This window comes from Suncus etruscus, chromosome 9, assembly GCF_024139225.1.
Source record: "Suncus etruscus isolate mSunEtr1 chromosome 9, mSunEtr1.pri.cur, whole genome shotgun sequence".
Taxonomy (NCBI): Eukaryota; Metazoa; Chordata; class Mammalia; order Eulipotyphla; family Soricidae; genus Suncus; species Suncus etruscus.
This window is the reverse complement of record NC_064856.1, coordinates 52121565-52139344: the sequence shown is the minus strand read 5'-3', so window position 1 is coordinate 52139344 and position 17780 is coordinate 52121565. Positions and strand designations below refer to the sequence as shown.

The window sequence follows — 17780 nt, the reverse complement described above, 5'->3', positions numbered from 1 at the left end:
CGCTCCAGTCCTTATTCATATGTTTTGATTTCAGGCACACATTGTTTCAACATAAGTCTGTTTACCACTGTTCATTTTCTCCTACTAGTCCCTAACCCATCAATCAGTCTCCAAGAGGAGTACTTTTATATATATGAGTTTTTGCACTGTGGTTACATAACATCTTTTAGCACCACCTGCCACCTTCCTGTTTTCTCCCTTAGCCCCTCATGTGGTGTGCATCCTACTGAATATTAGTTTTCATGTTCATTACTTTTATTGTCTTTGGGCATATTTTGTTCCACTATTACAAATAGTCTATATATATATATATATATATATATGAGATTATACATAATAGATAATATATTACTTATTTATTATAAATATCTTTTTCATACCAATTTTTATGTTTTTGTTTGTTTTGAGGTTATATCTGGCTTGAGGGACCATATGAGGTGCTGGGGATTAAATCTGGGTCAGCATATGTAAGGCAAATGTCTGTGGTATCGCTATGGTCCCAATTTTAATGTTTTCTTAACACATTGTTCCTAGTGTGTACTCACTAGTGGGCTCACACTTGATGTGGCACAATTAATTATGTTAGTGTGCTGATAATGCCATAGCCATTGATTGTAAATAATTCAGTTATTTCTCTGTTGAATTCTTGGATCAAATTCTAGTTTGAGGGCTAGGGAGATAGTTCAAAGGACTGGCATACACACTTTACATGTAGGATCTCTGCATTCAGTTACTGGTACTTCATGATCCCCTCAGCACTGCTAAGATGACTCCCAAGTAAAGATGGATATGCCCAAAGAAAAACAAAATTCTAGTGGTTTTTAAAAAAAAACTAATGAAAAATATATTTTAATACTTTGCTGATTATTATATTCAAAATCTAAATTTTAAATTTTTCTTAGTTTTAAATTCTCCATTAATCATTTGACCTGACATATGAGCACTCCCACATTTTTTTGTTCCTCTTCCCTTTCATTGTTGTAATGATTACAAATCACTTAAACTCAGAGTTGGTATTCAACCAGAACTCCTTTCTCACTATAGTGTTAACTGGAAATCATAGATGACAACACTGTAGGCACAAGCAGTAGAACTGTTGGGACTCAGTGCATGCAGTGGCAACAAGAACCAAACTTGTGGCCAAGATAGGCACTTTTGGCCATGCCCATCGTGGCTCAGGGGTTACTCCTGAGCTTGTACTTACAAACTACTTCGGGTGGTCCTTGAGGGGGAATCATATGGAATGCCAGGAATCAAACTTTGGTCGACTACATACAAAGTTCCTAGGTAGGCACTCATGTCATTGAGTTATCCTGTGGAATACCCCTTCTTTTTTTTTTTAATTGAAAATTGATCTCTGGGGGCAGTGTGATAGCACAGCTGTAGGGTGTTTGCCTTGCATAAACCCAGGATCAATCGCTGCCATCTCATATGGTCCCTGAGACTGCCAGGAGCAATTCTGAGCACAGAGCCAGGAGTAACCCCTGAGCGTTGCTGGGTGTGGCCCAAAAAATCAAAAATAAAGAAAGAAAAGTGATCCTTGATCCATATATTTCTGAAGGGTTAAAAATCATAAGTCCAGCACTAAGTAGTTTTTGCTTTTTGTGCAAATTACTTAATTTTTCTAAGTAAATTTTACTATGAAATAGAACTACCACCGGTGATGGTCAGAGGTTACTCCTGGCTATGTGCTTGGGAAACCATATGGGGTGCCAGGAGATCCAAACCGCAGTTCGTCCTAGTTTAGCATCTGCAAGGCAAAGGTCTTACCGCTTGTGCCAGCGCTCCAGCCCCAGAACCACCAATTTTGTAGGATTATTATATTAAATGTATTGTTAGTATATAGTACTACCTTTACCATATCAGACAATTAAAGGTTTAGATAAGGAATGATGTATTATCACTTGCAACTATAATGAGCTAAAGATAATTGGACCAGAGAGATAGCACAGCAGTGTTTACCTTGCAAGCAGCCGATCCAGGACCTAAGGTGGTTGGTTCGGATCCCGGTGTCCCATATGGTCCCTCATGCCTACCAGGAGCTATTTCTGAGCAGATAGCCAGGAGTAAGCCCTGAGTATCGCCGGTGTGGCCAAAAACAAACAAACAAACAAAAATTATAGAGAAGTTATTCTGTTAGTACTTTTTAGTTATATTGTGGTTGGTTCATAATTCTCAAATACTTGGCATTATTGGAGCTGTTAGGAACAATAACAGCACAATATTTTGTTTGTTTTGCCATAGGTATTACTCTTACCGAAGTTTCTTCTATTTTTCTTTTCAGATTTAATTTCCTGAACAAACCTGTTGATGAGAATCATCAGCAGGATGGAGATGATGATTCTCTTGTATCACGTTTTTATACTAACCCTATTGCCAAACCGATACCTCAAACCCCAGAGAGTGCTGGAAATAAACACAACAGCAGTAGTGGTGTGGATGATACCATAGTTGCATTAAATATGCGTGCTGCCTTGCGAAATGGACTGGAAGGAAGCAGTGAAGAGACCTCTTTTCATGAGGAGTCACTGCAGGATGACCGAGAAGAAATAGAAAATAATACTTACCATATGCACCCAGCAGGTCAGATTCAGATAGGTTCCATGGGTCATTTTTTTGTGTGTGTGTGGTTTTTGGCCCTGAGCAGTGCTCAGGGGTTATTCCTGGCTCCAGACTCAGAAATTGCTCCTGGCAGGCACGGGGGACATATGGGATGCCGGGATTCAAACCGATGACCTCTTGCATGAAAGGCAAATGCCCTACCTCCATGCTACCTCTCCGGCCCCTCTTTTTTGTTTTATTATATTTTATTTATTTACTTTTGTTTTCTCAATCACACTCAGTGATGCTCAGGGGTTACTCCTGCTCTGCACTTAGAAATTACTTCTGGTGGGGCCGGGCGGTGGCGCTAAAGGTAAGGTGCCTGCCTTGCCTGCGCTAGCCTTGGACGGACTGCGGTTTGATCCCCCGGTGTCCCATATGGTCCCCCAAGCCAGGAGCGACTTCTGAGCGCATAGCCAGGAGTAACCCCTGAGCGTTACCAGGTGTGGCCCAAAAACCAAAAAAAAAAAAAGAAATTACTTCTGGGGGGGGCTGGAGTGATAGCACAGCGATAGGGCATTTGCCTTGCATGCGGCCAACACAGAACTGACTCCAGTTAGAATCCCGGTGTTCCATAAGGTCCCCCAAGCCTGCCAGGAACGACTTCTGAGCGCAGAGCCAGGAGTTAACCCCTCAGCACAGCCGTATATCATCAAAAAAAACCAAAAACAAAAACAAAAAACAAAACCAAAAAAAGAAATTACTTCCAGCCCTTACACATGGGTCATTTGCAAGGCAAACATCCTACAGCTATGCTATTGTTCTGGCTCCATGGATCATTTCTTAATAGTCACTTGTGATTTTGACCAAGTAAAAGTCAGGTGTCTTGAACTTTTATATTATTCGCTTTTTTTTTTTTATTATTAAATTATAGAGAAGTTGGGGCCAAGAGATAGCACAACGGCGTTTGCCTTGCAAGGAGCCGATCCAGGACCTAAGATGGTTGGTTTGAGTCCCGGTGTCCCATATGGTCCCTCGTGCCTGCCAGGAGCTATTTCTGAGCAGACACCCAGGAGTAAGCCCTGAGCATCACTGGGTGTGGGCCAAAACAAACAAACAAACAAAAAAATATATATATATATATATTATAGAGGTTATTCTGTTAGTACTTTTAGCTATATTGTGGTTGGTTCATAATTCTCAAATACTTGGCATTATTGGAGCTGTTAGGAACAATAATAGCACAATATTTTGTTTGTTTTGCCATAGGTATTATTCTTACCAAGGTTGGTTACTATACTATTCCATCTATGGATGACCTTGCTAAAATTACTAATGATAAAGGAGAATGTATTGTTTCTGACTTCACCATTGGTCGTAAAGGTGAGTGAACTTAGGAATTTATAAAGTTTGCACTTTGTTTTGCATTTTATTTTTGGAGGAGCACACTCACCTATGTTCAGATTTTCTTTTTTATACATTCCTAGAAGTCCTTAGCGGATCGTATGCATTGCTAGATATCAAACTTGGATCAGCTCTTGCTGACCTGGACCTGCATTTGTAACTTGGAAAGGAAACTCTTGATAATTTTTCACCCCTACATTTGGACCTAGTTTGACAAGTAGCAAACTAAGGAAGAGTGGTACCATATAACATTCTTCAGCAACTACTTTGACTTGTTGCAGTTAAATAAAAAAGAAAATAAAGTGGTTAACAAGATAGGTAACATTTTGATATGAAATCACTATTGATAAACTTTTCTTGGGGTAAAAATGATCTTAAAAAAAAAAAAGACAGGAGAGATGACTCAAAGACATAGTCCTTATACTTTGTATGCTGGGGATCAGTCACCAGTAAATAGCATCATTGTTCTCTGAGTAACCTTCCAGGTATAATCTTTGAGTACAGTCAGGCTGGCCCAAAAAACATCACACACACACACATTCTTCTGGATAGATACCAATAATCACTGATGTAGCAGCTTTACAAATGCTTAAAAAGACTTATGGATGCTCCTTGGGTAAAGGAGATACTTTGGAGGACTGGGCTACGTGCCTGACCTGCAAAGGCAGCCGATTTGATTCCTGCTACCACAGGTTCCTGAACATCATGTTGATGGTCCTGGTGACTCTAGCCACTACTTGAACCCAAGTAGCACCCGCTTGAGTGTTACTCGAAATGACCTCTTGGTCTCCCTCCCAGCATCAACTTGGAGATCACTCTGGAAACACAATGCTATTTTGAAAATCACATAAGTGCTGTAAAAATTGCATATATTGGGCCAGAGAGATAGTATAGCAGATAGAGAGCACTTGCCTGGCATGAGGTTGACTTGGATGCCACCTCTGGGGTCCCCTATGGTTCTTCTTCCACAACCAGGAGTAATTTCTCAGTGCAGAATCACATAACCTCTGAACACTACTGGATGTAATCCAGAAACAAAAATGATAACAATTTAAAATACATATATTAAACCAAATGACAAATGCACACAGATGATGCCATATGTGAAATTTTGCTGCGGAATTAACAAGGTATTGTAGCTAATTTAAATACTAGTTTTCATGCTGCTTTTGATTATTTATACTCCTTTTGATTATTTAGTATTAGAAGTGTAAAATAAAGTAGGTTTTAGTTCTCAGAATGAGTTGCACTTTTTATTTTTAACTAATTGTTTTTACTTATAGGGTATGGCTCAATCTATTTTGAAGGAGATGTGAACTTGACAAATCTAAATTTGGATGATATTGTACATATACGACGGAAAGAAGTGATTGTGTACTTAGATGATAATCAGAAACCACCTGTGGGTGAAGGGCTAAATAGGTATGAACTTTTTTATGTATTTAGAAAATGACTGAAGAGTGTTTTTTCTTACTTTCTATTTTTTTGTTTGTTTGTTTGTTTTTGTTTTTGGGTCCGGCGCTCAGGGGTTACTCCTGGCTCTGAGCTCAGAAATCACTCCTGGCTGGCTTGAGGGACCATATGGGATGCTGGGATTCGAACCACCATTCGTCCTGGATTGGCTACATGCAAGACAAAAGCCCTACTGCTGTGCTATCTAATTCTCCGGCCCCAATAATGTGTTGTTTTTTTTTTTCTATAGGCAGATGTGTTCACCTTATTTACATTTATCTGTGTTTCCTTTTTTTGCCTTTGGTTATATTAAGTTTCAAATTATGTTGTTTATTTGCTTTTTTGATTTTGGGTCATACCCAGAGGTGCTCAAGAAGTGCTCTTGTTTCTATGCTCAGGAATTAAGCCCAACAGTAATATAGTAATATAGAATGCTGGGTATCAAAACTAGATTGTGTGCAAGGCAAATACCTTACCTGCTATACTTTTCTATTTGGTCCCTTAATAGTATTTTATTTCTGCTTTCATCATACAATTTCTTTATACTTTATTTTGAGGTAATAGGTTTTATTCTTTTTGTTTTGTTTTGTTTTGAGCCAAACCCTACAGTGCTCAGGGGTTACTTCTGGCTCTGCGCTCAGAAACTGGCACCCCATAAGGGATGCCAGGATCAAACCCAGGTCTGACCTACATCAACCACGTGCAGGTCAAATGCCCTACTGCTGTGCTACCATTCTGGTCCCCAATAGCTTCTATTCTTTAGAGAGGCAAAAGGTTCCATAGTGTTCTTTCGTGTGTGTGTGTGTGTGTGTGTGTGTGTGTGTGTGCGCGCGCGCGTGTGTCAAACGCCCTACTGCTGTGCTACCACTGTGTGTGGGTGTGGGTGTGGGTGGGTGGCTCGGGGAGTCATATAGGATGCTGGATTTTGAACCAGGGTCTTTCTATACTACTATACTTCTGTACTACTCTGCAACACCTAAATAACTTACTAAATTTTTTGTTTTTGTTTTTTTGGGCCACACCTGGTGATGCTCAGGGATTATTCCTAGCTATGCGATCAGAAATCGCTCCTGGCTTGGGGGACTATATGGTATACCTCGGATCAAACTGGAGTCCATCCTAGGCTAGCTCAGGCAAGGCAGAGCCTTGTATCTTTTGCCTGCTCCAGCTCCTAGAAATTTTTTTTTAGTAGTAGAAGTATCAAGTATTCCAGGAATAAATCCCACTTGGTCATGGTATCTTATTTTCCCGTTAAACTTTTTTTTAGCCAGTCACTATCCCAGGTACAGGGATTACTAAATGAATAGGACAAGCTTTCAACCCTATTTATGAGTACCATACTAATTCTAAATTTCTATTCTTAAATATGAAGCATTTATACTTGATTGAACATTACAGGAAGGCTGAAGTTACATTGGATGGAGTTTGGCCAACTGATAAAACATCTCGTTGTTTAATAAAGAGCCCAGATCGGCTTGCTGATATCAACTATGAGGGAAGATTGGAAGCAGTTTCAAGGAAACAGGGAGCTCAGTTCAAAGAGTATCGTCCTGAAACTGGTTCATGGGTGTTTAAGGTATCGTCACCTAATCTAGTTCTCAAAAAGTAATTAATAGTCTCATACAAAATGTATGTGTATACATATATTTGTTTGATTTTTGGGTGTGGCTTGGGTTATTCCAGGTTTTGTACTTAGTAATAATTCCTGACAGGCTTGGGAACCATATGGGTTGCTGGGGATCGAACCTGGGACAGGTGCTTGCACAGCAAGCCCTTGCAATGCCCTACCTGCTATGCTATCACTCTGGCCCCAAGTAAACGGTTCTATGTCTAAATCCAGGAAGGAGTTACATCCTAGAGCAGTAAGGAGCTATAAGTTTTATGAACTCAATGAATCAAAGCTTTTACCTCATTTGGATACTTCTAAGCTATGCTTTTTTTTTTTTTTTTTTTTTGATGGGGAGGGTCATATCTGGTCATGCTCTGGACTTACTGGTTTTCTGCTCTGGGATCACTTGTGGCAGTGCTCAGGGGATCATGCTGGGGTTGGAATCTATGTCAGTAGCATGCAAGACAAACAAACACCTTATACTTTGTGTGATCCTTGTGACCATGGGGTTGTATTTCTGAAAGTGTTTAACTTTTTTTCCTTTTTTTTTTTAAACGAATAGGGAGTAAAGTATAGGCCATGTTGTTACTCAAGCTCTGCTCCTGCCTCTTCTCAGGGATCTTTACAGGCACTGCTTGGGGGCGTTCATACTGTGCTGGGTATGAAACTGGGGTTTACCTTATGCAAGGCAAGCACCTTAACCTCTGTATCTTTTGCTTTTTTGTTTGTTTTTGGGGTCACACCTGGTGACACTCAGGGGTTCCTCCTGGCTATGCTCTCAGAAAGCACCCCTGGCTTGGGGGGAACACATGGGAAGCTGGGGAGGATTCAATCATGGTCTGTTCTAGGTTAGCGTGTACAAGGCAAACACTTTAAGGACTGTGCCACCGCTCTGGCCCTCTGTATATTTTTCTACCCTTTTAATAAGTTAATCTTTTAAAATTTCAAATTATTAAAAATTATGTCCATTTAAATAAAGATTTCTGGAGTTATGAAGTGTGTAAGGAGTGGTAGAGTAATTTGGCTTGTAAAGCCCTCTTATTTGGTCCCCATGGGGATTGAGATTTCTGGTGTGTGCCATAGAGGTTGACTTTATCTCTTCCTTTATAGTTTATCACAGTGATTCTTAGAGACCAGTTGGATCATTTAATTTTTTTTTGTTTGTTTGTTTTGTTTTGTTTTTGGGCCACACCCAGCGGTGCTCAGGGGTGACTCCTGGCTGTCTGCTCAGAAATAGCTCCTGGCAGGCACGGGGGACCATATGGGACACCGGGATTCGAACCAACCACCTTTGGTTCTGGATCGGCTGCTTGCAAGGCAAACACCACTGTGCTATCTCTCCGGGCCCAATTTTTTTTTTTTTTTTATTTTAAACTAGGAGTCATATCCAACAGTACAAGGGTTTCAACTGAGAGCTTCAAATTTTGAATCTTTTTTTTTTTTTTTGAATCTTTTTCTTTTGGTTTTTGGTTCATACCAAGGCTTGCTACCGGTGGTCCTCAGGTGGTATATATGATGCCAGGGATGGATCCTAGGTTGGATGCCTACAAGGTCGGCACCTTGCTTTGCCTTTCTTGCTATACTGTCTCCTCTCTGGCCCCCACTTAGTCTCTTATGCTGAGCAATCTTCCTATCTGGTAGGTTATTGAATTTGTTGAAGTTCCTTATATAGATAGGGAAGAGTTGCATAATATAAATTTGAAGGACTGGAGCGATAGCACAGTGGTAGGGCATTTGCCTTGCACAAAGCTGACCTTGGACAGACCTCAGTTCGATCCCCAGTGTCCCTTATGGTTCTCCTAAAGCCAGGGGAAATTTCTGAGCGCATAGCCAAGAGCATCACCCTGAGCATCACTGGGTGTGGCCCAGAAAACGAAAACTATATATATATTGAAGAATAATCAGAACACTTTAGAATGGTTATTATTGTATTAATTTGATAAATTTATAAGCTACTTGGATATGCACCAAATATGGATATCTTAGAAAAATAATACATATTTTACTTTACTTTGAATATTTAGATCTCTGTTTAGTATAGTTTTAGAAATTGTTAGGATAAGTATGTGGAAACTTGTGAATGTAAATATGATGAGATTCATTTTATTACATTCTTCTCTTCACTAGGTTTCCCATTTTTCTAAGTACGGCCTTCAGGATTCTGATGAAGAGGAGGAGGAACGGCCTTCTAAAGCCTGTGCCAAGAAGTTGAAGACTGCCCCTTTGCCTCCTGCAGGCCAGACTGCCCCATTCCAGATGTCCCTTAATGGCAAACCAGCACCACCACCCCAGGTAGAGAAAGGACAGTGAATGTGAATGGAATAATGATACAGAAGTTGAAAATAAGTCGTTCAGCTGTTACAAAGCTATTTTATGACCTCTTGGAACCTGAGAAGAGTACAAATGTTGGGCAGTTACGTTGAAACAACTCCATATAAGGGCATGAAGTGGTTGTAACATCTTTTTTTTCTTGAGAAATTTAAATAATTGCCTTATGTTTGGATCATTCCGTCTATAAATTATCATTTTTAAACATCTTCCTCACTTATTTGGACTGGCTTATTTAACTGCTCAATGATCAACTTAAAGACAGCTCCCTTTTATTTTCTTTTTTTACCTGTGTTGGTTGACATAAAGTAAATCGTACCTTTGTTGACTAATCTGATGTGCAATTTATTTCTTGTTACTGCTTTATTTATATTCCTTCTCTCTACCTCATTGCTATTATTAACTGGCGGTATTTCATGGTGGGGGAAAGTGTGCACATGTGATTGGCAGGTTATCACAGTGGGTTGCATATTAGCTTCTAATGCTCTCACACTTGTCTGTGGGGCTTACTGATGTGGACATTCTGGGCTGAAGTACAAAAATTGTGGCGCTCACCAGAGATAGTTTCAGCAGTTCCACATCTTTTTAGTTGTGGTTCTTACTTGAGAATACTCCTGATTTAGTACTTACATACATTTGACAATGGGGCTAAAGATCCCAGATAGTATATTTTCCAGGCTCGAACAGCAGAGCAGCAAAGCCCATGCTTGGTAACTTCGAGACACTAGGGCTTTGAACTTAGTCTTGCAGGGTAAGGCAAGTTCTAAATTTGCTAATCCTTTGGCCCATAATGTGAAGTTTAATCTAATGGATTTTCTTTTTTAAACCCTACCACCTCCAAAGGGAGATGTGCTCAAGAGCTATTCCTGGCTCTTTGCTCAAGAGTCTGTGATATGCCTGGGATGAAATTCTTTTTTTTGTTTTGTTTTGTTTTTTTGTGTTTCGGGCCACACCCGTTTAATGCTCAGGGATTACTCCTGGTTAAGCACTTAGAAATTGCCCCTGGCTTGGGGGGACCATATGGGACGCCAGGGGATCAAACCACGGTCGCAATCTTTCCTGGCTAGCGCTTGCAAGGCAGATACCTTACCTCTAGTGCCACCTCGCCGGTCCCTGGGATGAAATTCTTCTCTGGCCCTTTTACTGTATTTTCTTAAAAATCCAGTTTTAGGGGCAGAAAGATTGTACCAGTGGGGAAGGCACTTACATGTTACTGATCTAGGTTCAGTCCCTGGCACAGCATATGTTTTCCTGAGCTATATCAGGAGTGATCCATGATCATAAAGCCAGAAGTAAGTCCTAAGCCATGCAATAATGATACAAAAACAAATCCAAGGAAGCAAGAGAACATTTCTTTGTAAAGCAGCTTGTCTCTCAGTTGGGCTTTGAGATTATCCATTCTGCAAGGTTGTATGGCTAAAGATGTGTGCTCTTGGTTATGATTTAATAATTTCCTAGGAAGATTTTCTTTTATTTGGTTTTGGTTTGGGACCATCAGGCAGTGTCCAGGGGTTACTGTTGACTCTGCTGTACTCAGGGGAGACCATCTGGGATTCAGGGGATCAAACCTGGATTGGTCACATATGAGGCAAGTGCCTTACCCCTATACTATCTCCTAGCCCCTTAGAGGGAAGCATTTTCTTTTTTTTGTTTGTTTGTTTGTTTTTTTTGGGCCACACCCGGCGATGCTCAGGGGTTACTCCTGGGTGTCTGCTCAGAAATAGCTCCTGGCAGGCACGGGGGACCATATGGGACACCGGGATTCGAACCAACCACCTTTGGTCCTGGATCGGCTGCTTGCAAGGCAAATGCCATTGTGCTATTTCTCCGGCCCGGGAAGCATTTTCTATAGATTATTATAATGTGTCCCATGTTATGGGCAGAACAAGAAAAATAGGATAAAATAGTAAATTAAAAATTTGTATTTTATATAAATATACTTAGTATTCCAGTTATCCTAAGTTCATTTGTCAGAACAATTTAGAATAATTTTGTTTATTTAGCTTTTTGGACCACCCCTAGTGTTACTCAGGGTTTATTCCTGATTCAGTGCTCTGAAATCACTGCTGGTGGTGCCTGGAGATTCCAAAGGATCAATTCCAGGTCAGCTGCTTGCAAGGCAAGCACCCTACTGCTTTACTCTTGTTCTAGACCCAGTATAATATTACTTTATGGAATTGGAGAGATAATATAGTAGGTATGGTCTTGCCTTGTACACGGTTATCCAGATTCAACCCCCAGCATCCTATATATTACCCTTAGCACTGCCAGAAATAATTTCTGAATGCAGAACCAGGAGTAGCAACTGATATCAACTGGTTTAACCCCCAAAACAAAACAAACAAACAAATAAAAACCACCCAAAAAGTAAATAAATAAATTTACTTTTTCCAAGGTAGGTTTTTTTGTTTTTCTTTAGTTTTGGTTCACACCTGGCAATCCTCAGGAATATTTCCTGGTGGTATGGTGATTTGGGTTTGATACTTGGTTGGCCATAGGCAAGGCAAGTGCTCTGCATGTTATACTATCACTTTGGCTTCCCAAGGTAGAATTATGTGTTTTAATTGTTTCGGTTTATTTATTTTTACTACATCTTACTCCTGGCTCTGCTGAGGGATTAGTTGTTGCAAACTCAGGGATATGGAGTGTTTGTGGTTTGAATCCAGGTTTACCACATGCAAGGCAAGCACCATCTCATTGTACTGTGCTATCTGCCCCTTCAAGGTGGGTTTTTTGAATTATTAAATTACATGCATTCTTATTCTTAGGTTGGGGGAGCACACCTCAAGCTGCTCAGGGGTTACTCCTAGCCTGCACTCAGGAATTATTCCTGTGATGCTTGGGCCTATATTGGATGCTGAAGATAGAACCTGGGTAGTGCAAGGCAAATGCCCTACCTGCTTTATACTCTAGCTTGATTATGTGTATTATAGAAGGAATCAGATAGTCTTATTGCTAATGAAGTTATTTGTGAGATCCTAGAGATAGAGCTTAAAAGAAAATGCTGCATCCATAGACAGATCAAATTTATCTAACACTTGATAGTTTTCATGCTCTTTAATTTCTAGAGTACAAATTGTAAGAAATAACGAAGTTCCTATGATGGCATGTTAATATGTGGAAGCTCTTTGAAGAACTTAGCACCCCAAAAAAATGGGACCAGCATACCTGGCAGCACTCAGGGATTACTCCTGGCTTTTTGTTTTGTTTTGTTTTTTTGGGCAATACCTGGTGATGATCAAGAGTTACTCCTGGCTATGCGCTCAGAAATCGCTCCACGCCACCCTACTCCCAGCTTAGAGCTCAGAAATTACTCCTGGCAGGCTTTGGGCACCATAGGGTATGCTGGAGATCCACCCAGGGTTGGTTGCATGCAAGGTAAATGCCCTACCTCCTGTGCCATCACTCAGCCCCCAATTTTTTGTTTTTGGTTTTTTTGGTTTTTGGTTTTTGGATCACACCTGGCAGTGTTCAGGGGTTACTCCTGGCTCTAAAAATTGCCCCTGACGGGCCCGGAGAGATAGCACAGCGGTGTTTGCCTTGCAAGCAGCCGATCCAGGATCAAAGGTGGTTGGTTCGAATCCCGGTGTCCCATATGGTCCCCCGTGCCTGCCAGGAGCTATTTCTGAGCAGACAGCCAGGAGTCGTCACCCCTGAGCACCGCCGGGTGTGACCCAAAAACCAAAAAAAAAAAAAAAAAATTGCCCCAGACATGGCTTGGGGGACCATCCTCCTGCATGCAAGACCAACACCCTACCACTGTGCTATCTCTCTGACCCATACACCAAAATTTTTCAGAAGAGCGAGGTTCTAGGAAAAATAGATGTTGTTAAGAATTAAAATGAGGGCCTGGAGAGATAGCACAGTAGGCGGCGTTTTGCCTTGTGCAAGCAGCCGATCCAGGACCAAAGGTGGTAGGGTTCGAATCCCGGTGTCCATTATGGTCCCCCGTGGCCTGCCAGGAGCTATTTCTGAGGCAGACAGCCAGGGAGTAACCCCTTGAGCCACTGCTGGGTGTGACCCAAAAACCAAGAAAAAGAAAGTGTTTTTTAAAAGGTCATCTCTAGGACAAATCAGAGAATTTCTGAAAGTGCCTATTGAAAACTAATACCCATAGCTGATTGAATCATGGAAATCAACCTCTTAAGGGGACAGGTGACAAGTGTAAAAACGAAACATTTGTTTGCTCTAGGGACATACCTGGTAATGGTTGGGGGAACCATATGGGACGCCAGGGGGATCAAACCGCGGTCCTTCCTTGGCTAGCGCTTGCAAGGCAGGACACCTTACCTCTAGCGCCACCTCACCGGCCCCTTAAAATTTTTTAAGAAGAATTACATTTTGGGGCGGAAAGGAAGGTGTCAGGAGGCGCACCTGGCAGTACTCAGATGTTACTTTTTTTGGTTTTTGGGTCACACCCAGCAGTGCTCAGGGGTTACTCCTGGCTCTACGCTCAGAAATCCTACTCCTGGCAGGCTTGGGGACCATATGGGATGTTGTGATTAGAACCACCGATCTTCTGCATACCTGGTAATGCACTTGTAGCTTTGTGCTCAGGGCTTTTTCTTTTTTTTTCTTTTTTTTTGGTTTTTGGGTCACACCTGGCGGTACTCAGGATTTACTCCTGGCTCTGTGCTCAGAAATCGCTGACTGGATCGGGGGACCTATATGGAATGCCAGAATTCGAACCCAGGTCTGTCCGTGTTGGCTGTGCTATCGCTTTCTCTTTCTATGCACCAGGGGTGATTTGATAGGTTAGCAGGGGCCAAATCTGGATCAGCTGGATGTAAGGCAAGTGCCCTGCCTGCTCTATAGTTATACTGTGTCAGAGGGATCCTCATAATTTCATTGTAATTTAATTTCTTTTTATATGCTTATTTGTGGTGGGGGACAACATACACAGCAGTGCTCAGGGCTTACTTCTGACTGCACTTAGGAGTTACTCCTGGTGATCAGGGAAACATGGGATCAGGTCTATGCTTTTTATGTTCAGGGCAAGCATATCTCTCCAGCCACTCCATCTCCCCTTTTTTTATTTTCTCTGTTTTTGGTTGGGGGAGGGTCTTTTAAGTCTTAGCTGGCTTTTCCTAAGGAGCTACATTTGACTGGGATCATGCCCTGCAGTGCAAAGGGTGGGAGTAGTTAGCACTTCCAGAGTTAGCACTTCTGGACTCCATGGGCAAAGCATGCACACCAACAATTTGAACCATCTCCCTGACTCCCTGCCTTTGAAATCAGTAAGATATCAGTAAGAATAAATCAGTAAGAATAAAACCTTGATCTTAAATATTAAGACCATGCAGGGTTCTATTAGGTCTTTGATATTTTATAACATTCACATTATTTGGTAAAAATTCTTTGCCTAAAAATATTCTGAGTGGGTCAGAGTGATAACACAGCAGGGAGGGTGTTTGCCTTGCATGCGGCCTACCTGAATTTGATCTCCTGTATCCCATATGGTCCCCTGAGCCCGCCGGGATCAATTTTGGGGCACAGAGCCAGGAGTAACCCATTAGGCCACCAGGTGTGGTTCAAAAACAAAATATTCTGAGTGTCGTTTGCTTAATATTTTTTGTTCTTGAATGGTGTGATAAGATGGGACCATCCTCCTACCTCTTTGTCTTTTTCCATTCCCCTTCTAGAACTTTCAGTTTCTAAATTACTTTCTCTTTGGCTTATCAGGCACTGTATTAGGTTGAACATAACAAAGAAGTGGGGCCGGTGAGGTGGCGCTAGAGATATGGTGTCTGTCTGCCTTGCAAGCGCTAGCCAAGGAAGGACCGTGGTTCGATCCCTCTGCGTCCCATATGGTCCCCCCCAAGCCAGGGGCAATTTTTGAGCACTTAGCCAGGAGCACTTAGCACTTACCCCTGAGCATCAAACAGGTGTGGCCGAAAAAACAAAAACAAACAAAAAAAGAAAATAACAAAGAAAATGTTTCGGTGCTGGAGATAGTACAACAAGTAGTATGTTTGTCTTGAACTTAATTTATGGTATCAAGTACAGAAAACTGGTTATAATCTATATTTGAGCATTGAAAATCTAGTATTATGAACATTTATGTTCATGTATATGTAAAAACATTCTAATGAATCACAACATATTTTATACAATAGGTATAAGTAGAGTGGTTTATTATAAGCCTAGAAGAGCAAGAACAGAATTGTCTTAAGTGCTGGACAGATAGTACAGAGGTAGGGTGTTGCCTTGCATGGCACGCAACCTGGGAAGGATCCAGGTTTGATTCCCGGTATTTTATATGGATCTCCAAGCCTGCCAGGAGTAACCCCTGGGTGCTGCGAGGTGTGGCCCAGAAACAACAGCAAAAAACAGTTATCTTTTTTGGGGGGTTTTGGGTCACACCCGGCTACGGTCAGGGGTTACGCCTGGCTCTACTCTCAGAAAAAGCTCCTGGCAGGCTCGGGAGACCATGTGGGATGCCGGGATTCGAATCACCATCCTTCTGCATGCAAGGCAAACACCTCACCTCCATGCTATCTCTCCAGCCCCAAAAAAACATTATCTTAATATGTCATTATTATACTTCTGGGTTTAGTGGAGCAGTCTTTGGAGATTAAATTCACTACATATCCAGGAATTCGAGCAATAGTACGACAGGAACAATAGTACACAGTGCAGTTGCCTGTGTGTGGCTAACTTGTGCCTTTCCAGGCATTCGATATGACTCTCCAAAGCCAGCCAATCATGATCCCTGAGCATACAACCATACATACAGTTAACTGCAGTTCAATCCCCAGCATTATTAACTTTTAAGTACTGTTGAGTATGGCCCTTTATAAACCCACACCCCCCCCACATAAATAAAAGGAATTGGGAACCATCTATATATCATTGAATGCAAGCAATTAAAATTAAATTTAAAATAAAATTGTTAATGTTCAGGAAATCTTTTTTGTTTTTGGGTCACGCCTGGCAGCACTCAGGTTACTCCTGGCTCTACGCTCAGAAAACGCTCCTGGCAGACTCGGGGATGCCTGGTTTCGAACCAATGACCTGCATGCAAGGCAAACACCCTACCTTCATGCCATCTCTCTGGCCCCATGTTCAGGAAATCTTGAATTTATTTTATTTTATTTTTTGGGGGGGGGTTTTGGGTCACACAGGACTATGCTCAGGGATTACTCCTGGCTCTATGCTCAGAAACCGCTCCTGGCAGGCTCGGGGGACCACATGGGATGCTGGGATTAGAACCATCCTCCTTCTGCATGAAAGGCAAATGCACTACCTCCATGCTATCTCTTCAGCCTCTTGAAATCTTTTTTTTTAAAGTTATCTTTATTCAGGCCCAGAGAGATAGCACAGTGACGTTTGCCTTGCAAGCAGCCGATCCAGGACCAAAGGTGGTTGGTTCGAATCCCGGTGTCCCATATGGTCCCCCATGCCTGCCAGGAGCTATTTCCGAGCAGACAGCCAGGAGTATCCCCTGAGTAACGCCGGGTGTGGCCCAAAAACCAAAAACAAAAAAAAGTTATCTTCATTTGGTGCTGGAGAGATAGCACACGGGTAGGGCATTTGCCTTGCACACAGCCGACCCAGGAACTGATGGTGATTCGAATCCCAGCATCCCATATGGTCCCCTGAGCTTGCCAGGAGTAGTTTCTAAGTGCAGAGCCAGGAGTAACCCCTGAGTGCTGCCGGTATGACCCAAAAATAAAAATAAATAAAAAACCCACAAAAGCAAAAATAACCAACTTATAATTTAAGTTTTAGAATAAATTCAATTATTTATGAAAAATAAATAAAAAAATTGTGAATTACACTAGAGATAGTTCAAAGGGCTGAGAACATGCCTTACATGCAAGATAGGTTCAGTCCTTATCACTATATGGTCCTCAGGTATCACACAGTATGGCTTTAAAACCAAAAATTGTGAAGGGTTAATAATCTACAGATTATATAGCATGATATAAAAATAATTCATGGATTTTTTTTTTTTTTTTTTTTTTTTGGTTTTTGGGCCACACCCGGCAGTGCTCAGGGATTACTCCTGGCTATCTGCTAAGAAATGGCTCCTGGCAGGCATGGGGACCATATGGGACGCCGGGATTCGAACCAATCACCTTAGGTCCTGGGTGGGTTGCTTGCAAGGCATACACCGCTGTGCTATCTCTCTGGCCCAAAAACAAACAAGCAAACAAAAATAAAATAAAAATAAAATGCTATCTGTACAAGTGAGGTCCTGCTAATCTTAGAATTCAGCTGTCCCCTAAAAACATTTTAGTTTTTGGTTTTGATTTTTGGGCCACACCGGCAGGCTGGGGGACTATATGGGATGTCGGGATTTGAACCACTGTCCTTCTGCATACAAGCTAAGACTGTTCTATATCTCTCGGCCCCTTTGTTTTTGTTTTTGCTTTGTTTTTGGTTTTTTTGGGTTACACCCGGCAGTGCTCAGGGGCCTACTCCTGGCTCTACACTCAGAAAT

At 41.6% G+C, this 17780-nt stretch overlaps 1 protein-coding gene across 2 annotated transcripts in view; it reads left to right on the top strand.

Annotated features, from left to right (window-relative positions):
* Positions 1-17780, top strand: part of NUP98 (nucleoporin 98 and 96 precursor) — a 90714-nt gene that overhangs the window by 42252 nt on the left and 30682 nt on the right. For both annotated transcript variants that reach the window (XM_049780249.1, XM_049780248.1), the window contains exons 15-19: positions 2285-2583; positions 3811-3924; positions 5229-5367; positions 6796-6973; positions 9134-9298. In XM_049780249.1, the coding sequence (XP_049636206.1) occupies positions 2285-2583; positions 3811-3924; positions 5229-5367; positions 6796-6973; positions 9134-9298 (895 nt within the window). The remainder of the gene's footprint in view (positions 1-2284; positions 2584-3810; positions 3925-5228; positions 5368-6795; positions 6974-9133; positions 9299-17780) is intronic.